Source organism: Cavia porcellus, unplaced genomic scaffold (genome assembly GCF_034190915.1).
Source record: "Cavia porcellus strain 051 isolate PalLab524CR breed Dunkin Hartley unplaced genomic scaffold, mCavPor4.1 scaffold_6, whole genome shotgun sequence".
Lineage (NCBI taxonomy): Eukaryota > Metazoa > Chordata > Mammalia > Rodentia > Caviidae > Cavia > Cavia porcellus.
In genome coordinates this window covers 28,640,110-28,661,884 of record NW_026947489.1, presented here as the reverse complement: position 1 = coordinate 28,661,884, position 21,775 = coordinate 28,640,110, and the positions used below count along the sequence as shown (strand labels likewise).

At 51.6% G+C, this 21,775-nt stretch overlaps 1 protein-coding gene across 10 annotated transcripts in view; it reads left to right on the top strand.

Annotated features, from left to right (window-relative positions):
* Positions 1–21,692, top strand: part of Mapkbp1 (mitogen-activated protein kinase binding protein 1) — a 60,187-nt gene extending 38,495 nt beyond the window's left edge. For 6 of the 10 annotated variants that reach the window (XM_013158747.3, XM_013158745.3, XM_013158743.3 and 3 more), the window contains 29 exons: positions 5,821–5,883; positions 6,068–6,125; positions 6,796–6,966; positions 7,450–7,587; positions 7,804–7,986; positions 8,209–8,226; positions 8,558–8,718; positions 9,562–9,751; positions 10,693–10,839; positions 11,050–11,225; positions 12,204–12,295; positions 12,542–12,667; positions 12,937–13,007; positions 13,159–13,280; positions 13,552–13,627; positions 13,723–13,834; positions 14,008–14,071; positions 14,299–14,433; positions 14,586–14,722; positions 14,925–14,974; positions 15,505–15,741; positions 16,183–16,346; positions 16,539–16,687; positions 16,785–16,982; positions 17,151–17,235; positions 17,465–17,745; positions 17,921–18,514; positions 18,936–19,021; positions 19,596–21,692. In XM_013158747.3, the coding sequence (XP_013014201.1) occupies positions 5,821–5,883; positions 6,068–6,125; positions 6,796–6,966; positions 7,450–7,587; positions 7,804–7,986; positions 8,209–8,226; positions 8,558–8,718; positions 9,562–9,751; positions 10,693–10,839; positions 11,050–11,225; positions 12,204–12,295; positions 12,542–12,667; positions 12,937–13,007; positions 13,159–13,280; positions 13,552–13,627; positions 13,723–13,834; positions 14,008–14,071; positions 14,299–14,433; positions 14,586–14,722; positions 14,925–14,974; positions 15,505–15,741; positions 16,183–16,346; positions 16,539–16,687; positions 16,785–16,982; positions 17,151–17,235; positions 17,465–17,745; positions 17,921–18,514; positions 18,936–19,021; positions 19,596–19,823 (4,312 nt within the window). In that variant the 3' untranslated portion in view covers positions 19,824–21,692. The remainder of the gene's footprint in view (positions 1–5,820; positions 5,884–6,067; positions 6,126–6,795; positions 6,967–7,449; positions 7,588–7,803; positions 7,987–8,208; positions 8,227–8,557; positions 8,719–9,561; positions 9,752–10,692; positions 10,840–11,049; positions 11,226–12,203; positions 12,296–12,541; positions 12,668–12,936; positions 13,008–13,158; positions 13,281–13,551; positions 13,628–13,722; positions 13,835–14,007; positions 14,072–14,298; positions 14,434–14,585; positions 14,723–14,924; positions 14,975–15,504; positions 15,742–16,182; positions 16,347–16,538; positions 16,688–16,784; positions 16,983–17,150; positions 17,236–17,464; positions 17,746–17,920; positions 18,515–18,935; positions 19,022–19,595) is intronic. The other 4 variants (XM_013158748.3, XM_013158750.3, XM_013158749.3 and 1 more) reach the window with 4 other exon arrangements.
* Positions 21,693–21,775: the final 83 nt, after the last annotated feature.

The window sequence follows — 21,775 nt, the reverse complement described above, 5'->3', positions numbered from 1 at the left end:
AACTTCAGGCTAAGTGTGGAGCCCCAGGACAGCGACCTCAGTGTTAGTGGCTCCTGCTTCTTTTCTCCACCGCTCTCTCTGTGCTATCATTTTCCCCACCTGAAGCCCACCCCTCACCTGCCACTCTTTAAGCCCTCCTACCCAAGGATGTTAGGTCAAGACCAGGCAGTCTTTTGGGGGGACTTAGTTTACCCAAATAGCCTTAATGATATTGGGGTGTTTTTCATAGCCCTGGTTGCCCCTTTAGAGCGAGTCAGTCCTGAGAACAGGTTACTTGTGGGTTCCCCTGCAGGAATAACGGGGGTGAGTGTTCTGGGCAGAGCTGCTTCTTGACTGCTGGAGTGGAAAGTATCCCAGCAAGGCGACTGGGCCTGGGCAGCAGCCAAGAGGTGGAGGGAAAAGGACGCTGGCCTCTCCTGATGAGGTGTTCTGCCCTGTAAGCCCATATGGGGTCTGCGAAGACATGGCCCAGCATCAGAGCATGGAATCTCCCGAAGTGTGTGAGTGGCATCTGAGCTGAAGGACTCAGAGCTCCCTCTGATGCTGAGGCAGCCCTGTGTGTGTTGGCCAGGGCACATGTGGGATAGTTGAGAGACCAGTGGGTCTGAAGGAGGATTCCTGGACCTGGTGCCCTTGTTGGATCACACCCAGGGGCAGACAGCCTCTGTGCTCTCACTACCTTCCCTCCTGTTCTCTGTCCGTCTCACACCTGAAACCACAGCCTCTTAATTCTTCCCCTCACTGTTCATTTATCAGCGCATTCATTCATTTGTTTATCAGATGTTTGCTGAAAACCTGCTCCAGGCCAAACACCAGGTATAATAACAGTGAGCGGGACTGACAGGACCACAGCTTGTGGAGGTCAGGAAATGTTAGCTCACAACAGACATGAAACAACCACAAACAGGGTACATTAGAGAGCGGGAAAGGTTCTAGAAAATAGGTCAGGAGGTGGAAAGAAAGTGAATAATAGGGGACTGAGAGGGGCTACTTGAAGACAGCATCAGGGCCCAGTGAGGGTAACAGCTGAGCTGACCCCTGAATGAGAAGGAGGAGGTACCATGTGACAGTTGGCACCAGAGTGCTCCAGGTGCAGGAACTGTCAAGTGCAGAGTGCTAAGAGAAGGAGGCATCAGTTCACTTGTGTGAGGAGCCCACAGCACCTGGGTGGCTGGACTGGTTGAGTGAGGAGGGCATGGGTACTGCCATTGGACCTTGCCTGTGAGTCTTGCAGCTCATGAAGCTTCACCTCTTGTCTGAGAGGGGAATAAGGCTAGGGTCCTGTGGGAGAGGGAGGCATACTGATAGCTCTGCACCTTGGGCCATGTACTTGACAGAGTTCTTAAAGTTTCATGTCCTTGAGGTGGGGTTCACATAGTGGGCCTGCTGAAGAGAGTTACTTTTTTGGATTCCATGTATCTAAAGAGGACTTTAACCAAAGGTGCCGTAAGAAACACACTATTGCTGGACATGGTGATGCATGCAATCCTAGTACTTGAGAGGCTGACGCAGAAGGATTGCGAAATTCAAGGACTGTCTGGGCTACATAGTGAATTCAGGACCAACCTGAACTATATAGCAAGAAGCTGTCTCAAAAAACTAGGGATATAGTGCAGTAGCACAGCATCTGCCTGGCAAGCATGAAGTCCTGAGTTCAATTCCTGGTTCCAAAAAAAAAAAAAAAAAAAAAGCCTGTAATCCCAGCACTTGACTTGAGAGGCTGGGGCAGGAGGTTAGCTTTGAGTTTGAGGCCAGCCTGGGCTACAAAGTAAGTTGAAGGCCAGCCTGAACTGCACAGTGAGACCTTGTCTCAGAAAGAAACCCCCCAAAGCAAGCAAACAAAAAGCATAGTAGCATCATTGTCTTTTGGAATAATTAGAGCCGTAAAAGTCCCTCTTTGAGTCTGGCTTAGTGTTGCATGCCTTTTATCTTCCACTGTGGGGTCTTGAAGCAAGATAATTTCAAGTTTGAGATAAGCCTGGGAAATTTAGCAACTTGGTTGTCTCAAAATACAAAAAATAAAGGGCTGGTGATATAGCTCAGTGTGAAGGCTCTGGGTTCAGTCCTCAGTATTCCCTGCAAGAAGAATTCCCCTCCAAAATTGAATCTAGAGGAATAGTTTATAATGCTATGTCTGGATGATCTCAGAGACTAACTAGTGTCCTGTATGAGATGCCATTTGGGCTTCTAGTTGCAACTGCTGCCCCTGGCTGACTCTTTTATAGTTACTTGTACAGCAGGGTTCAGATTTCAAGAGGCTCCCTCTGTGTGTTTCTCTGCCTTGCTTAACTCTTCTGTGCTATGTCTGAGAATTTCGTAGGTGCTAGTGGAGACAGAGTGGGTCTGAGAGATCATGGAGAAGGGAGGGTTTGCTCGTCTGCCTCTAGCCATCATCTTTGCCTTGTGGCCAAGTGTAGGTGCTGATAACTTTGAATGTTATCTTCAGTTCCCACAATTCTGTGAGGTAGAGGTTTCTTATTTTACAGGTGAGGACTTTGACTTTAAGAGAAATCGTGAAACTTTTTTTTTTTTTTTTTTTTTTTTTGTCTTTTTCCTTTTTATCGGTACCGGGGATTGAACTCAAGACTGCCTGCTTGCAAGGCAGGCGCTTATGCCACTGAGCTAAATCCCCAGCCCCGACTTTAAGAGAATTGAAAGAACATACCTAAGATCACATATGTGTTAGTAGATGGGTCTGCCGGACCACAGCATTCTTGTTTTCCGCCACACTGCCCTGGGGCATTGGAGAGCTGCCCCATAGCTTCTTGAGCCGCAGGTTCATACCCAGGTGTCTAAGCAGTCAGAGGGTGGAGATCCCACAGAGCATGACTTAGGTTTTATTCACTCATCACAAACACTTGCCTTCTAGGCCTAGAGACATAACAGTAAACAACACATACAAAAACAGTCTTCATAGAGCGGCAATGTAGGGTGTAAAGATAGGCACTCCCCCTACAGTAAATTACAGACTGTTACAAGTTGGAGAGTGTGTGGGAAAAACATATGAGCAGTGGTGGTGTCAGTAGTAAGGAAGGTGGGGAGTGGGCCGAGGAAGGTGATGTTTTTCCTTGTGAGGGCCCCATCCGGTTTTACAAGGTCAGAAAGAAGAACTTTGAGGGCACTGGTTGATCCTTCTCTGCCTGCTCCGTGTGTGCCGCTCCGTTCAGAGCTCATCCTGGTTCCTTTGGCTCTGCCTCTGGAGGGTGGAGAATGGTAGGAGGTGGACCCTGGATCTTCACAGTGGTGCAGGCCTGAACCTGTGCAGGGAAGGCAGATGTTGAGGGCTGATGCCTGGAGGAACTGAGGCCTTCCCCTCTCCTTGAGAGAGTGAGCAATTTCTCTGCACCCTCAGGTTCTGAGTTACAGGAGCCAGCATGTTGGACCAGCACAGCCCTTGGCAGGGTGAGGATTTCGGTCAGCACTGCTGTAAGGCTTCACTGTGCCTAATAGGGATGTGGCCCCAGCCTCCTTTCTCTGGCTCACTGAGGAGCTTGTGCCAAATTCATCAGGAAGACTAAGGTGACTCTTCAGACAGGTTGAGAACAGGCCCCCCTGTCTTTTTGGGAAGACAGAAGCAAGTTGGGCACACAGGGAACCTAGGATGCTCCACTCTGAGTTCAGCATCTGTAACCCTTTGAGTTGGTTTCTCCCTTTTGTTGTATTGGATGGTTTCCAGATCTGAATAATAGAATAATAATATTAATAATAATAATCTGTATGTATCCCTGCCTTGCTTAACTCTTCTGTGCTATGCCTTAGAATTTTGTAGGCACTAGTGGAGGCAGAGTGGGTCTGAGAGATCATGGAGAAGGGAGGATTTGCTCATCTGCCTCTAGCCATCTACTTTGCATTGTGTACACACACACTGCTGCTGCCACCACCACCACCACCATTATCACAGCTGCTGCCTTCCTTCCTCCTCCTACTAGGATTTGAACTCAGAAGAAACAGGATGTTGAGAAGACTCAGAATTTGTCTAGTGACCTGGAAGTGTTTTAAACAGTCAAATACACTGCTCTTTAAAGGCCATAATGCTTGAAATGAAAGCACAGACTTAACCATAGAGCCCTTGGCACTTAGTTCTTCTGGATTCAGAATGTGGTTGGCTAACCTCTGCGTCAATCCTGTCCGTTCAGAGTAACTGTTCACTGTAGCCTTCACCAAAGCTCATCCAGAGGAATCAGAAAGCTAGGTAACGAGAACCAGACAAGACTTTTTTGTGAGAGACAAGCCAGTAGACACCCCGTCAACAGGTCAACATAGTTGTAAGAAGATTCAGAAAATCCCAGTTGGTCACTAAAAATTGCTGGGCTTGGAAATTCTTGATCATGGCACACCTAGAGAGTGATATTTTTCACACTGTCTAAAGTCTTAGTGTCTGAATATTCTATCTGTGGACTTTGAATGATAACTGCTATACTTTTCATCCAAGTGATAAGATCCAGGGTTCCCAGTACTATCTTAATTTTGTCGTATCTTAAAATCCTGACTGTGGTGGTCTAGAAAGGAAGGCAGGATACTAGAAGCTGGCATAAAAAGAGGAACAAGGAACAAGGAAATGAGAACAAGGGAAGAGAGGGGTAGAGGGAGTCAAAGAAAACAGCAAGGAGAGGTTGGCAGGGGAATTAGAGGAGATGCTGAGACTCAGGCATCCCGGGCTGTTGGACAGTGTGCAAGCCCTGGACAGATCTGGTCACATAGAGGTCCCAGTGTCCCAAGAAGAGTACTTGGGAATGTGCATACAGAGGTGGTTTGCTGGGCCTAAGATGCTAAGCACTCACCAGCAGCTCATGCTTCAGCTTTCCAGCTAGCAGTGGGGTCTGGATGCAAGGGCAGCAGTGGGATGCCTCCTGCAGGAATTCAGGGCTGGGAGAAGTAGCTGTCTTCTCCTGCCTACTCCTCCGCCTCTTCCCTGACCTAGTGACTCTGAGCTTGCTCCTATTTCCAGTGCTAATGAAAAGGCATGGGGGCAGCAGGCCAGGCCCACTCACAGCTGTAGGCCCTGACAAGGACACTGACTGCTGGCTTCTAGCTTCTTGCTCCTGTGTCTAGCACCTAACTTCCCTCCGTGGAGCTTCCTCTGGATGGTCTGCACCTGATCTCATCCAGCAGCCTTGCCACCTGGCTGAGAAGTTGCTGCTGCCCTCTCCCTGCTCATCCTAGTAATCTGGAGGCCTTCTTAGGCTCCTTGGGGCCGTGGATTCTCTGGCTGAGCCCAGAAGTTCTGTGGCACTAAAAGCTTTCCCAGACCCTCTCAAGCTGTCTGCACCTCTTTGCACCCCCCATCTTCCTGGGCCTCCCTATAGTTCTGGCCCCTGTGTAGCTCCCCACACCCTTTCCCACGCCTTTCCCATCCACATATGCAAGTTACGGGCCCAGTTCCTGCCAAGGACACATGTGTCCAGGTGCAAGGCCTCATCCCTCTTCAGTATACAAGTGATTGGCATATGTGTGGCTCCAAGCCTAAGCACTGGCTGTACACTTGAGGCTTGCTTCAGCATATTTATTGTTTTGCCCTGTACACCTTTCCTGGGCATTGAAAGGCTGGAGGAAGGTCATGTCTCTGCTGCCCCTCATAGGTATGACCACCCATGGTACCAGTGTTTAAGGAGCTTTCTCACTCCCTGGAGCTGCAGAGATGACCCTGCTATGTGGGGAAGGAAGCAGGGATAGGCTTCCAGGAATAAGGAATAGAATCCCTTTTACTGTAGCTTAATAATTTTGCTCCTTTTTCTGGGTGACCAGAAGTTGCAGGTAGTGTAGGACTTCTGAGGGATCTTGGGCTTGGTACTAAACCTGACATCTTGTTCCTCTCCTCAGGTGTGTGGTTGTGCTGTTCAATCCCCGGAAACACAAACAGCACCACATCCTCAACAGTTCCAGGTAGGTGGGCCTGACCCCAGGGATCACCTCTTCTGACTTGGAGCTCTAGGCTTCTGGGGGCTGGGACCTGGTTAGCCCAGGGTTAAATAGGAAGTGCTACACTTACCCCTGGGGTGTGCTGGGGTCACCTTGAAGAGGTCCACGGAGTGGCTAGCGCACTTCTGAGCATGCCTATCTTTTTCAGGAAAACCATCACTGCCCTAGCCTTCTCCCCAGATGGCAAGTACTTGGTCACAGGCGAGGTGAGTGAGGGGGAGGGCTGCCACGCTATGCAGTATGGGTGGCCTGCCCTCGGCCAAAGCTGTAGTCCTGTGTGCAGTTAGTATTGCTGTCAATCCTTGGTTTTTTGTTGTCCTTTAAACAGTGACTCATTAGTGCATCAGAATCACCTGTCAAAGTAAACATTGCTAAACCTGCTGAATCTCCCGATTATGTAGGTCCGGGTCCCTCAAGGTACTCTTCCAGCACGTTGCCAGTTAGTGCTGATGCAGGCTGTTAGTTCACAGCCTTGAAAACCATTGCCCTCATATATTCCTTATTCCTGGTGGCCCCCTGCTGGGCACAGGGTGAACACTTCTGCCCTTGCAGCTTGGGGTGGGGCTGGGAAAGGAAGAGACAAGATAGGTGTGGTAGTGGTTCTAAAGCCTGGCTGCTCATCAGACTCATTCCAGGAGGTTGCCCCAGTATAGAGATACAGAGGAAAAATTCAGGGCCACTGCCTCCCTGATACTGACTGTTGCCTGCAGATACTTACCATAATCTTCTAGCCCTTTGTTCCTGCTCTTGACTTTTGGCCAGGGTCCATTAGAGGATGGTGTCCAGTAATGGAGGAGGTCAGGCCCTACTCTGAACAGCTAAGGGATGCTGTGTATCACTGTGTAGTCCTCACATCCATTCCTTGCCTCCCTGCAGAGTGGTCACATGCCTGCAGTACGGGTGTGGGATGTGGCTGAGCATAGCCAGGTGGCAGAGCTACAAGAGCACAAGTATGGTGTGGCTTGTGTGGCCTTCTCCCCCAGCGCCAAGTACATTGTCTCTGTGGGCTACCAGCATGATATGATTGTCAACGTGTGGGCCTGGAAGGTGAGTGGGCAGGGTGGGATGGCCTGGCGGCCACGTGGAACTCCAGGTACCAGGCTGCTTCATTCCACTCTGCTGATCTCTGCCTCATTCTAGAAAATTATTGGAATCATAAAAGAACAACTGTGTGCAAGCGTGTTGCTAGAGATAACTGGCTTTATGCTTCCAAGTACCTCCAGAGGAAATGACTTTTTTCAATTCCTTAAGAAAGTAACTCTCTGCTTCTCCTTTTCTGACCAGCAAATCCTGGAAAGAAACATTTTTAAAGTAGAAATTCTAAGCCTCCTTCATTCTGTGAGCCCTTTTATCCATTTATTTGTTTTGAGACAGAGTCTTACTATGTAGACAGGCTAGCCTCAGACTGTCTGTGATCGTTTTGCTCAGCCTCCCAAGTGTCAGGATTATAGGGATTCACTTCCTACCTGGTTTAGTCTCCTTTAGCCACAAGAGGCAGAGCCTCAACTCTTCCTTTGACTTTCCCTGCAGAAGAACATTGTGGTAGCCTCCAACAAGGTGTCCAGTCGGGTGACAGCAGTGTCCTTTTCAGAAGATTGCAGCTACTTTGTCACTGCAGGAAACCGGCACATCAAATTCTGGTACCTCGATGACAGCAAGACCTCAAAGGTAAGCCTGTGAGGCCTAGCCCAGCCTAAAGAACTGCTCCTTGTGGGTTTCATCTACCTTCTCAGTGTCACTCAGAAATTTTAGATGAGTCCTCTGTTATCTGGACTAAGGAGAAGGTCTCACAACACAGGGGGCTTGCAGCTCCCCTCTGCTCTGTAGGGCCTTCTTCCCGGGGCAGGCTTGGGGGGGATGGATAGTGGTGCTGTGTTTCCACAGGTGAATGCCACCGTGCCCCTGCTGGGTCGCTCAGGGCTGCTGGGAGAGCTGCGGAACAACCTGTTCACTGATGTGGCTTGTGGCCGAGGGAAGAAGGCAGACAGCACATTCTGCATCACATCCTCTGGGCTGCTGTGCGAGTTCAGTGATCGCAGACTTTTGGACAAATGGGTAGAGCTGAGAGTAAGTACCTCTGCTTTGGGGAAAGGGATACCCTGGGTTTCAAATAGGGAGAGCTTGCAGAGAGCTGCAGACAAGGGGCTGGGCCTCATGCGTGTAAGAGGTGACTCCAGCAAAGAGAGGCCTGGGGTGCTGGAGCTTGGCCCCATGATCTGTGTAACTGCCTCCTCTTGCTCTCTCTTTTTCTCTCTCTGTCTTCCTTCCCTGCTTTCCTCTTCTGCTCAGAACACAGACAGCTTCACAGTAAGTGCTGCCTAGCTCTGCCTCTCTTCTTTAGGCTGCCATTTTCTCTGTTTGGCTTTTCCACCTTTACCCTCTTTGCAAAAACCTCTGGGACCCTGGTTGCTATCCCCTGGCTGCACAGGGCTGGGGGGTCCCTCTGGCCACCTGCTTTTGGAGGGAGTGTATTTCAGTATTAGGCAGATGGAGGGGCTCAGGATAGAGCAGCCAGGCTTTCCTGCCTTGGTTTGTCTCTCCTTTCAGCAGGTGACTTGCTGAGGGGTTAGGGTGGGTAGGGTAGGGAAAGACTAAGTGGACTTATGCCCCTTGCTGACCTGAGCCACTCTGCCCACAGACCACAGTGGCCCACTGCATCTCTGTAAGCCAGGACTACATCTTCTGTGGCTGCGCAGATGGCACTGTGCGCCTTTTCAACCCCTCTAACTTGCACTTCCTCAGCACCCTTCCCAGACCCCATGCCCTGGGGACAGACATCGCTGGCATCACCGAGGCCAGGTAAGCTACATAGACCCCCTGCCTCTGTTCAGAGCTTTACCCTGTGTCCAGCTTCCTTGTGCTTTAAGGAACAGGTGATGCTCAAAGTGTACCAGGACACCTTTGTAGACAAATTCAGGTTATTTGCACTTGTTGGGACTGAGCAGAACACATGCCATCATGGGTGGAGAGTGTCTCAGTAAGTAGGCGACATGAGGGACTTAGTAAGATTTGGGCTTGTGTTAGATAATTGAGGAATAGTTCCAGGGATTGAAGTTTGTTTTGGTTGTATGCTATCAAGAAGTGGGGACAAAGCCAAGCATGACACCACTTATTTGTAATCCCAGCACTCAGGAGGCTAAGGATCTCCCCACAAGTTTGAGGCCAACCTGAACAATATAGCAAGACCTTATCTCAAAGAACAACAAAAAGAAATGGGGACCATTCTACAACTGAACATCTAAATGATCATTATCAAAGAGTTAGAATGAAATGTGTACAGTAAAGCTATTTTGTTAAAGAAGTAGCCATCAGTCATGCTAGATGGGAAAGGATGATGTTTGGTCATTTTGGGGTTTGTATGGTGATCTCGTTTCACCCCGTCATGGCCACAGAAATACCTTGTCTGGTGTTGGTGTCCTGTGAGCATGTTTGTGCTTGTTAGAGGAGCATCATGGCTCAACAGCCACTGTGGAGTTAGCTCCCGCCTGAGGGCTCTTAGGGGCTGCTTTCTTTTCTCAGGCAGCACCAGTACTTGCAAACCTGCAGGCTGGAGAGGATGCCCCATGCTCTGCCGCTTCCTTTGTGAGTGGCCTCTCTTCTTCCCCTTCAATCTCACCAGTTTTGCTTGTCATCTCTTCACAGCCGCCTCTTCTCTGGAGGGGCCAATGCCAAGTATCCAGATACCATTGCCTTGACCTTTGATCCGACTAATCAGTGGCTGTCTTGTGTGTACAATGATCACAGCATCTATGTTTGGGATGTGAGGGACCCCAAGAAAGTGGGCAAGGTGTATTCAGCTCTGTATCATTCCTCCTGTGTGTGGAGTGTGGAGGTAGGTGGGCTAGGCTGGCTGGAGACTGACTTGGTTTGCTGGGATGCTTTGTGAGGACACGAAGTACGGAACCCCAAGGGTAACCGTACGTTCCTGATACCCCATCACTAATGTTAGTTATTTTCTTGTTGGAACAAAATACTCGACACCCACAAGTCAATGGAGGAAAGATTTATTTCAGCTCATAGTTTATAGAGTCCATAGTCAGCTGGCTCCAAGGCAGGGCAGGATAGCAGCGGACAAAGAGCCTTATGCAAGGCAGGCAGGAAGCAGCAATCTTCCTTCTGCTTTCCCTTTTTATTATATCCAGGCTATGAGCCTATTGGTTGCTGTCACTCACATGCAGAGTAGATCTTCTATCTTCAGTAAATCCATTCAGACATACCCAGAACTATGCCGAACCAATCAGTGGGCTAACTCAGTATCACACACCCATGACCCAGTGTCACATAGCCATGATCCAGTCAGTCCCTAAAACCCCATTTATGAGCTCTTGAGGCTTTTGTGGGGGCGGGGGGTACCGAGATATAAACCATAACACCCTTTTCATAGATCATGGGGATTGAGCGTGAATTTTAGTGGTTATGCATCTCAGATTTCTTCTTATATGCCCCTATGGTATCCTTAGTTTTGTCTCATCCTCAGCTCAGTGATCTTGGACAAGTTACTAAGTTGGCCAAGTCTTTGATGTAAAATGATGTACCTGATTCATCTAAATGCTCTAAAAATGAAGTGAAATGCTGTAAGGCACATTTATGTGTGCCTGGTACACAGTAGGTGTGCTGCTAATTAGCTTCCCTTTGTAATTATAAAACATGTATGTCTTGCTTACTATATGTGGGGGCACCCAGCTAAGTTTTAGCTACTACTCTGTCTTAATTTGGGGCAGATAAGGGACTGATATCTAAATGGGCTCTTGCTCTTTCCCTGTGTTCCTGCAGGTCTACCCTGAGGTGAAGGATAGTAACCAGGCCTGTCTGCCCCCCAGTTCTTTTATTACCTGTTCCTCAGACAATACCATCCGCCTGTGGAACACAGAGAGTTCTGGAATACATGGCTCCACCCTGCACCGGAACATCCTCAGCAATGTGAGCCTGAGGTCCTGCACTCCATTCCTGGTTTTGCACCCCACACCCATATGTTTCTTGCTTCCTTCTCAAGACCTTGCTCCTCCTGACCATACTCTTCCAGCTCTTCTTTGGCCGGGCTCTGTGAGCCAAGACTTAGCTTGCCCAGCATCCTTTTCCCCTCCCCTCCCTTGAGTTTGCCTTACCCAGCTCTCTAACATGTTCCACCAGGATCTCATTAAGATAATCTATGTGGATGGGAACACTCAGGCCCTTCTGGACACGGAACTACCAGGAGGAGACAAAGCTGATGGATCCCTGATGGATCCCCGCATGGGCATCCGCTCTCTGTGTATCAGCCCCAATGGGCAGCATTTAGCTTCAGGAGATCGGATGGGCACACTTAGGTAAGGCCAAACCTGGAGTTCAGTACTCACTGCCTCTCATGAGGCAGCCTGGAGTAGCTAGACCCTTAAGGATAGAGCTTTAAGAGGGGCTGTCTCAAAACAGGTGGAGGTATAAGACATTTGTTACTTAAGGGGAAAAGATAATAACTTTACAATGAAGAAACCCAGCAGAAACCATCTTAAGTGATCTTACAACTCTATGAAACCTATAATATACTAAGGAGGACATAAGTGTTAAGGTTGTAAAGGTTAAGAAAAAACCAAAAAATCATTATGAATTACAGAAGACTAAGGAAAAGTGACACTAAATGCTTATTGGATCCTTGGTGAGATCCTGGATCAAGTAAAAGGATACATGGGGAAAAGATGAAATACAAATAAAATCTTTAGATAATAGTATTATACCAACATAAATTTCCAGGTCCTGGTATTGTTATGTGTGTTAGTTTTCCCATTGCTGGGACAAAATATCCGATAACCCAGAATTTAAAGGAGAAGAGATTTATTTGTTCACAGTTTTTAGTGGCTTCAGTTCATGGTTAGCCAGCAGTAAAGCAGAAATGGCATTGTGGAAGACCATGGCAGAACAAAGCTGCTCACACCATGGCAACTAGGAAACAGAAGAGAGGACTGAAGAGGGAGAGGTCCCCTCCAAAGTCATAAGTCTGAGGAGTGTAGCACCCCTAAGATCCAGTCCCTTCCAAAAGCTCCACTTCTGAACACATGAGACTGTGGGGGGCATTCTAGATCAAACCATAACATTATGCAAGATACTAACATTAGAGAAAGCAGAGTAAGACACGGGGAATGTATGTACTCTGTAATTTTCCTCTAAGCAGCAAAGTTCAAAAAAATAAAAAGTTGCAGGAAAAGAAAAAGAATATTAGGGGAGACAACATAGATGAAGTGGGGGTGGGGCAAGTTCTAGCTCCTGCAGCCTTAGCAATAACCTCTTTCCTCCTCTCCTCATCTTTGCAGGGTGCATGAACTGCAGTCCCTGAGTGAGATGCTGAAGGTAGACGCCCATGACTCAGAGATCCTGTGCCTGGAGTACTCTAAGCCAGAAACAGGTGAGGAGGTTGTCAGTACCCAGACATAGAGCTCCTCCATGCCTGCACTTACATCTCTTGTGGCTTGTAGATGTGCAGCCTGTAATCTCTTGGACCATTTGGCCTTTTCAGGTTTTGAAAAGGACAGCTCTGTTCCTTGCTGCATGGTTCATGTAGCTGAGGGATTGGAGGCTCATCTCCCTCCCCATAACTAGTTATGGGCCTCCACGTGGCACACATGGGCTGATGGAATTCTTCCAATCCCAGGTCTGAAGCTGCTGGCATCAGCGAGCCGAGACCGGCTGATCCACGTGCTGGATGCTGGGCGGGAGTACAGCCTACAGCAGACTCTGGATGAACACTCATCTTCCATCACCGCTGTCAAGTTTGCAGGTGGGTCGGGGCAACTGAGGGACATCCTGCCGCCTCCCATCACCTCCTGTTTGTGTGAGAAGGATCACACTTCCCAGGAGTAGAGAAGTGTTGGACAGCAGTTGAGAGGCATGGGGCTGGATGGGATGAAAAGTGTAGTTCTGGTTTGATTGGCGTCCAGGCTACTTGTGGAGCAGCCTGGATGGAAAAAAAAATAGGGAGGGAAGCAGAGGAAAGGCTGCCACTGTGTGGTGGAAACAGCAGAAACAACTAGGCGCTCTCCACCGTAGCCAGCGATGGGCAAGTGCGCATGATCAGCTGTGGAGCAGACAAGAGCATCTACTTCCGCACTGCGCAGAAGGTGAGAGTATTGGGGATCCCTGAAAGGGGCAGAGTGGGGTTGGGTTTCTACTTCCCCTGCCTGGAGCTGCAAGAGATGAAGGAAGGTGAAAGCAAGGCTCTGTCCTGGCAAAGCACTTAGGGTGGGTTTGCCACGTGCTCCACTTTGGCAGTGTGGAGATGGAATACAATTTACCCGGACACACCACGTGGTGCGTAAGACAACCCTCTATGACATGGATGTGGAGCCCAGCTGGAAGTACACAGCCATCGGCTGTCAGGACCGGAATATTCGGTGGGTATCCCTTCCTCAGGCCATCTGACCACTTCTGCCGTGCCTAGGGAGTCAGCTGCCCACATCTAAGTCCCCAGTTCTGTCTTTTTGTCTGGACTCTGGCCCCTTAAGTCTCTAAGTGAATACCTTGCCTCACCCCAGAAGAGTAGCCCCTGTGCAGATGCTGGGGTAACCCCCAGAGAGAACAAGGCTGGAGTGAATGCTAGTGGTTCTGCTCCTGGTGCACTAGATCCACATATCTCCTTGCATGAGCAAGTACTTTTCTTTACAGGATCTTTAACATCAGTAGTGGGAAACAGAAAAAGCTGTTTAAAGGGTCACAGGGTGAGGATGGCACTCTCATTAAGGTAAGGGCCAAGTGGGCGGGGCATTGGGCCAGTAGCCTGGAGATAGAGCTGTCCAGGTGGACAGGGGACTTGCACTTCTGTGATTCTCTCCCCAGGTGCAGACAGACCCCTCAGGGATCTACATTGCCACCAGCTGCTCCGACAAAAACCTTTCCATTTTTGACTTCTCCTCAGGCGAGTGTGTGGCCACCATGTTTGGTCACTCAGGTGAGTGTAGCCCCACACTGCCACCCCTGGAACTCTACTTTCTTCTCTTAGTTTCTTGTGACCCAGCAGAGGTACCTGACCTCATTCTAGTCAGCCTCCAGGTCCTCTGCTGAGGTGGGAGTTTGGTCGTGAATTGAGGGTGGCTCATAGAGCTTATTCTTTGTTCTTCATAGAGATTGTCACTGGCATGAAATTCAGTAATGATTGCAAACATCTCATCTCTGTGTCAGGGGACAGGTAAGCAGAAGCCAGCTTCCCTGAGAGAAGCCAAAGATATCCCACACACACATACACACACCACTGTCTCTGAGAAGTGGGCGTGGATGGGGATTCCTTGGCTGGGCCTGACCTCAGAAGGTGGCTAGGATCTTCTTCTCCATGCATGGGGAAGAAGACTAATGGTGCTGCCACCTCCAGGGTCCGGCCCTGCCCCTCCCTCATCCACTTCTGTGGCTCTGTCCCAGCTGCATCTTTGTGTGGCGCCTGAGCTCTGAGATGACCATTAGCATGAGGCAGCGTCTGGCTGAGCTGCGCCAGCGTCAGCGAGGGGGCAAGCCGCAGGACCCATCCTCTTCTCAGAGGGCTTCTGAACCCAAGCGGTGAGAATGGGAGGTGGGCAGGTGATGGGTGGGTCTAGGTGGTTCCGCACAAGCTCACCAATCTCACTGTTCTCCCTCCATGTAAAGACACAGTGCTGGCCTTTCCCCCAGCAAGTCTCCTCTCCCTGTGACCTTTCTTGTCTTGGACCCAGGCCCCAGGCTCCAGTGGTAATTTCTTCTGGACCAGCTCTCTCATCAGACAGTGACAAGGAGGGAGAAGATGAGGGTACCGAAGAGGAAGAATTGCCAGCTCTGCCCATCCTTGCCAAAATGACCAAAAAAGAGCTAGGTCTGTGATTGTCTGGCACCAGCTGCTGTAGTGGCTGGATGGACTGTGTCAGGGACCATAAGGTGGTTGTGAGGGAGTGTACAAGCTGAGCGCTCCAGACTTCACCTTAGGCCACAGAGAGGGATGGGATTATGTGGGTTACTGGTTTTGGGAGTGGATGAGGTGACATCCCTAATGGCTGCCTGTTTCTGTCTTGCCTCAGGCCCGAGCTCATCCCTGCCCCGAAGCCTGTCCCACTGGGAGATGAGTCAGGTGAGTTGGCTGACATTTAGATGTGCTCCTGAGCTTACAGCGGGAAGCAGGGAGGGGACTTGGTATGGGATCTGCCCAGGTGCTCCATTCCTGTGTCCAAGAAAGGTTTTGGGAGCATCCTGGTTAGTGATGAAGGAAACCCCAGCTTCCTTTCTTGTGCTGGATGAGGCTATTTACCACACAGGGAGGTACAGTAACTATATAGCTGCCTGGGTGTTCATTTGAAGTGTCCATGATGGTAGATACCAGCAGAGACTAGAGGTTTCCATGAGGGCAGAGAGAGCAAATAAGAGCGTGAACTCCAGAGCTAACCTGACTGCAGGTCTCCTACTGTGTGGGAGATTGACTGGACATTTGAGCCCTCTGTGCTTCCGTGTCCCTCAGCAGAATGAGGATAATAGCTCCGTAAGGTGGTTGTGAGGGTGAAATGATCTAGTGTGTGGAGGGGGCGTGGCTCACAGGGAAAATGAATGTTTATGACAGCATTGTGTAGTTCTTATGGTTACTCCTCCACCCTCAACCCCCACAAGGCCCAAGAGACAGCAGAATTTCTGGACCCAGCTCCAGCAACCAATTCAGGACCCAGAAGAAGGGGACGCTGGGCTCAGCCAGGTGTGCCGCTGAGTGTTCGCTCCATGTTAGACCTGCGGCAGCTAGAGACCCTGGCCCCAAGCCCTCGAGAGCCCAGCCAGCACTCACTGGCCATGCCCCCGTCTGGGCCTGGGAAGCATGGTCAGCAGGCTCCTGAGGCTTCATGTGCTAGCCAGGTGAGCCAGCTTTCTCTTTGCTCTCTAAAGATTTCCAAGAAGCCTCAGCTGGCCTTTTACCAACAGCTGGGGCCTGAGCCTGGGTTCAGCTGTGCTTGCTCTGACCCTGTGGTACATGAGTCACCTGACCATAGGCTAGGTTGCGTCGTTGGTATTGAGGTGGGCAGAGGAAGGGTTGAGGTGGAGTGGCAAAGCCTTTGCCCTGGGCTGGGTTCCTTGGATGATTACTGGTATTAAGTGTGGCTGGAGGCTGGCATCTTGGAGCGCTAGTGCAGTTCTTCTGGAAGCTCAGTATCAGTTGGTGCCCATCCTGGTCTCCTGGTCTCTTTCCAAGAAGCTGGAATACATCAATGCATACCAAACCCTTGCCCACCTCCATGTCCTCCCCAAGGCCCTCTTCTCACACAAGTAACTCTATCATGCCTCTCTGTGTGTTCCCAGAATGACAAGTCTCAGCTTCAGGCTTTCCAACCCTGCTCCTGCCCCCACATTATCCAGTTGTTGTCACAAGAGGAAGGGGTCTTTGCCCAAGACCTGGAGCCTGCACCCATTGAAGATGGAATCGTTTACCCGGAGCCTAGTGACAGCCCCACTATGGATACCAGGCAAGGGACCTGCTCTAGCCAGACCTCCTGGGGCTCTATAGCTGTTTTCTTTCTTTTGAGTGCTTTTCAGTCAGCAGAAGCTTAGGGCTTGCTCACCACCTTCTCCCTAGTCCTTCCTGCCTGTAGGCAGGAGTCCAGTGGGCTGCTGTTCCTGTCTGCTCACAGTCTTCTTCCCTCCGCTGGCCTTCCCAGCAGTGAGTTCCAGGTGCAGGCCCTGACCCGAGGATCCCGGGGACGAGTGTACCCAGGCAGCAGGGGCTCAGAAAAGCACAGCCCAGATAGTGCCTGCTCTGTGGATTACAGCAGCAGCCGCCTTTCCAGCCCGGAGCACCCCAATGAAGGTGAGGTTGCAGCCTAGTGGGAGATGCCAGTTGTCTGAAGCAAGGAGGAAGCCCTGGTGACAGGTGCAGTGTGATGCCTCTCCCTCCCAACATCCAGACTCCGAGAGCACAGAGCCCCTGAGTGTGGATGGCATCTCCTCAGACCTAGAAGAGCCAGCTGAGGGTGATGAAGAAGAGGAAGAAGAGGAGGGAGGCACTGGCCTCTACGGGCTCCAGGAAGGCAGCCCCCGGACCCCCGATCAGGAGCAGTTCCTAAAACAGCACTTTGAGACTCTGGCCAATGGGGCTGCTCCAGGTGTGGTCAGAGGGTCAGCGTCCAGTCACTGCAGTCTGCCCCTTCCCTCCTCTCCCTGCCTAGCTGAGAGGGAGGGGCAGGCAGTGCCGGGTTTCTTTCTTGGGGAGGCAGAACCTGGGCTAAGGGCTTGGCTTCTGCCTCAATTCATGGTCTTGGTGGCTCTGGCAGGAGGTCCAGTGCGGGTCCCAGAGAGGACAGAGTCTCGGAGCATCTCTTCACGATTCCTCTTGCAAGTGCAGACACCCCCACTCAGGTATGGACCCTGTCCCCATAGCAGGTTGGCTCCACAGACCTGCCTGTGTTCGTGCTTCTGGGGCAGCACTCAGCCCTGCTCTCCCCCTCCCTAGGGGTGTTTTGCACTCCTGGATGAGAACAGTGGCCTGGTCTGATCCTTTCTCCCAGTTCCTCACGAGTACTATAAGAGTAGCTCACCCTCTTGGTGAGAAGAGCACTGAGCCTCCTCCTGTATTTCCTCCCTGTAGGGAACCATCCCCATCTTCATGCGTGGAAGTGATACCAAAACCTATCCAGGTGCCACAGGCATCTGGTGACCAGCTGAGAGGCAATGGAGCCAGTCCCCTGGAAACACCCCTGGGGGCAGGATCATCCTCTGGCAACCCTGGTTCCCATGAAGCAGCTCCTGTGCTGTTGCCACGCCGCCGTCACAACCCAGACAGCAGCTGGGTCCCCAAGAAAGTGGCCACAGCCAGCCCCTTGACTGGACTCCAGAAAGCCCAGTCTGTGCACAGTCTGATGCCACAGGGTGAGGAAGCTGGTGGGCTCAGCTTCAGGAAGCAGGGAACATGGAAGCCATGGCAAGCTGGGGGATGGTGAGCCTGCCATGGCCCTGGAGTGGGCATATGCAAGGTGATGAGCGATCCTTGGGACTGAGCAGCACCTGGCACCCTCCCTGAGTGCCTGTATCTCCATCTCTGCAGATGAGGTACCTGCATCGGGCCCCCTGCTCTCACGGGAGATGGAGACCCAGGAGGGCCTGGCCCTGCCTCAGGCTGATGGATGTCCATCTCGGCCCTGCTCCTTCCAGAGCCCCATCACCAGTTCTATGGCCAAGATAGCCCGCAGTATTTCTGTCGGGGAGAACCTGGGCCTAGCAGCTGAACCTCAAGCTCCTGTCCCACTCCGAGTATCACCACTCAGCAAGCTGACCCTACCTGGCCGGGCTCACCTGGTGTTGGACATCCCCAAGCCACTGCCTGACCGCCCTACCCTGGCCACATTTTCACCAGTAACCAAGGGCCGGGCCTTTGATGACACAGAACAGCCTGGCTCCCTAGCAGGCTTAGGAAAGGGTCACAGTCCAACTGAGAGGCAGGCCTGTATAAGGGAAGGTACCACTCCCAAGCTTAGGACACAGTACCAGGCTCATCTTGAGTCCAACAACCCTGGTGCCCAGCGGCTGTCAGTCAGCACCCTCCTCCGAGGCCCTGAGAACTTCCAGCCCCTTCCCCCTGAGAAGACTCCCAACCCCTTGGAATGCACCAGGCCAGGGTCAGCCCTGAGCCAGGACTCAGGTGTGCACAGTTCCCCAGCTCCCATTCCCTACTCCATCCTTTCTTCCTGTCTGTTGGCCACCCTCTGGCTCCATCCCATCTCTGTGCATCCAGCCTCTAGCATTTTTCGTCCTGTCTGCTCCTGTCTCGGTCCATAAGTCACACCGTTGATGGTGAGACACTTCTGCCAATCTTCATATTCTTCTTGTGACCCACCTACCCCTGCAGTGCCTTCCAGACTCAATCTGGAGCTGGCCCTATCCTTTGGACCTTGTCTGTGTGCTGCTGGGGGTGGCGGAGAGGCAGTTAGAAGGGAAGTGGGCCAGAGGACTGGGGTGTAGGGTGCAGCGCTGAAGTGTAGGCCTCTCCTGCTCTGAGTGCCCTGGGTGGGAAGGCCTCAGGATAACCTGCTGAGCCTCACTGAGCTCTCTCTCCTTCTCAGAGCCAGCAGTGAGCCTGGGGCAGTGTGAACAACTTGTGGCCGAGCTCCGTGGGAAGGTGCACCAGGCTGTGGGGCTCTACTACATGGTGCGTATTGACACCAGCTGGCAGGAAGATGAAGCATGTCAGTAATACTGGGTGTTGGACAGCTCAATGTCTGGAATAATATGGCTGGATCACTCAGAAGCACCTTGGGTGGAGTATGTGAGGGTGCTAGAGGCTAAGCCATGCCTGCTAAACCAGGCACCTACCCATGAAGCGCTGGAAACCTCAGATAAGCACAGGGCTTGGAATGATCATGTCCTCATTTATGGCTAGTGTCCAAGTACAAGTATTAATAATACCCTTTGCATGTCTAAAAATTATTTGACCATGCCAGACATAGGAGACAGGCCATGAGGGTCCACACTTTAAAAGCGAAAGTGAAGCCTGTGCAAGCTGTTTCGAGGGGTGCTAGCAAGCTGTAGATGGTTTGTAATCTGAAAGGACACTCCTCTGGGTCGCCCTTCAGAGTCTGAATGGACTCCACAGTCCCTGGTCATGATTGCTGATCTCAGAGTATGGAACTCCTGGCCAGTTACTTCTGGGACAGGTTAGGGCCAGCAGGGCCATGGACAAGCCCTCCACAGCTCCTTCAACTCAACTCTTGGGATTGTTGCAGGTGGCCAGCTGCAAGACACCCTCAGAGGAACAGAGTCAAATCATCCAGCTCCTCAGAAACACCTTCTCTTCAGTGCGGCAGGAGCTAGAGACCCTGGCTGGGACTGCGCTGTCCAGCCCAGGCAGCAGCCCTGGGGCTGTGGGAGCTGAGCAAACACAGGCCTTGCTGGAGCAGTACTCAGAGCTATTGCTTCGAGCCGTGGAGCGGCGCATGGAACGAAAGCTCTGAGCTCTGGCGCCTGTTGCAAGTGAATGCTCTCCACTCTAAACTGTGCTTCCTCCTCTACTCACCACAACCTGCAGGATGCTTGGAGTGGATGGAGGGACTGGCACTCATCCAGGAAGCAGCTTCCCAGCTGCTCCTCATGGGGCCCTGTATTTATTAATTTATTTCCCTGACTGTGCCCTCACTTCCTTAAAACTCCGCCTCCACAGCCCCTGCAGTGGCTCCTGGCAGGCAGAGGTCTTGAGTCTTTGTCATCTTGGTGCTGTGAAGGGTAAGAGAGCAGCCTGCCCCATCTGATGGACACTGAGAAGGGCTGGCTCTCTCTTCTTAGAAGCCATTTGAAATTACTTCAGGGATCAGCTCATACACAGGGTACACCATGGGGTAGCGGTGAGCGGTGACATGGTACTCAGTGCCACCAGCCAACAGTGCACCTTCGCCTCTACTCCCACTCCCCTCCCATACCAGCTGCACACTGTTGGCTCCCAGAGCAGAGCTTATTTCTTCCAGCTCCTGGCAGCTCGCAAGGGCACAGCATCCCAGCCCTTAGGAGATGAGTTGGTATCAGGACCTGAGTCCCCACATTCCACTCCAACTCCCAAGAGCCCCTCCCCTCGTGGCTACAGCCAGCTGTTGGGTGTTGCTGCAGGACAGTAAAGCCCTCTGCTGGGCAGACACGAAGCCTTGGCCTCTTTTCCTCAGCCCCTTAGCCTTCCTTATCCTCCTGCCTTGGTCCCCAGCAGCCTGCCCAGGAGCCACTGCCTTCTCACTGCATCCCAAATGATGTGGTCAGAAACTTACACTTATGTGGACTTTCTTTTGTGGTTTAGGGGGTGGACGTTCACCTAACCCTAACCCATAGATGAAACCAGCCCCCCTCCCACTCCACACAACTGTGTGCTCCTCACTAGGGTACTTGGCTGCCTCATGCGTGCCTGGGTTCCTCTCACATTCTGCCTCAGCTTCAACACCCTGGCTTATGTGGAACGCATATCAAGGAGCACAAAAAGGAATGGAACACACAATCCAAAATTCTTGGTGTCCACACCCTATCTGTGAGGGAGCCCATGAACACTCACCTGGTCCTGGTAGAATGCATCTCAACAGAAGCAATGCTGTGAAGGAGGCACAGGGGCCAAGAGACACACTGGAAGGTGGCAGGTGGCACAGGGAAGTGACAAGAGGTGAGGGGACAGATTAGCATCAAAGGGGTGGTGGTTAGGGATGAAGGGAAGGAGAGGGCATAGGAGGCCCACGGTAGGTAGTTAATAGATGGTGCACAGTTGGAGTGAAGAACGTGTCTGTGGGCCCCCTGCTTCCGTCTACTCCGCACAGCAGGACTATTGTGACCAGTTCAGACCACAAAAGCTTGCTCACACACGGGCAGCGCTGTAGTTAAGCGATAAAGAAACCGGGTCCTGGAGGGTGCCCAGAGCAGGGCAAAACCTCCCTCTGCCACCACCACCTGCACGGGCAAATAAATTGGCTGCACCAGCCACAGCTCACCACAACTAGGCGCGGGCTCGCTCCCCAGGGCCAGGTGCTTAGCGATCCTCAGCCAGTCTTCACCAGGCCAGGGCTACATTCCCGCCGCCGGTTCGTGAGAAAGTAGCCGCCCTTCTCCTGTCTGCCCAGCTCAGGTGGGGCCCTGTGGCCGGGGACATGTCCCTTTGTGCATGTTTAAGGTCGCCGGCCGCCGCCACCCCGTCCAGACTCGACCCGCCCCAGTTTTGAGATCCCCTTATTTATAACTTTTATACTTTGTCTGGACCGTGGCGCTTGTCTCTTTCTGCTGCACCGGGCGGGGTGTGTTTTTAACGTGTCTGTTTGTATTGCTGTTTGAATTTATCAATAAACACAATCATTTGTTAATACTGGGATGCCAGCAAGCGGGTCGGCTACAGAAGAGCTGCAACCCGCTGGACCCCGCGCATAGCGGGGTGGGGAGCGCGGCA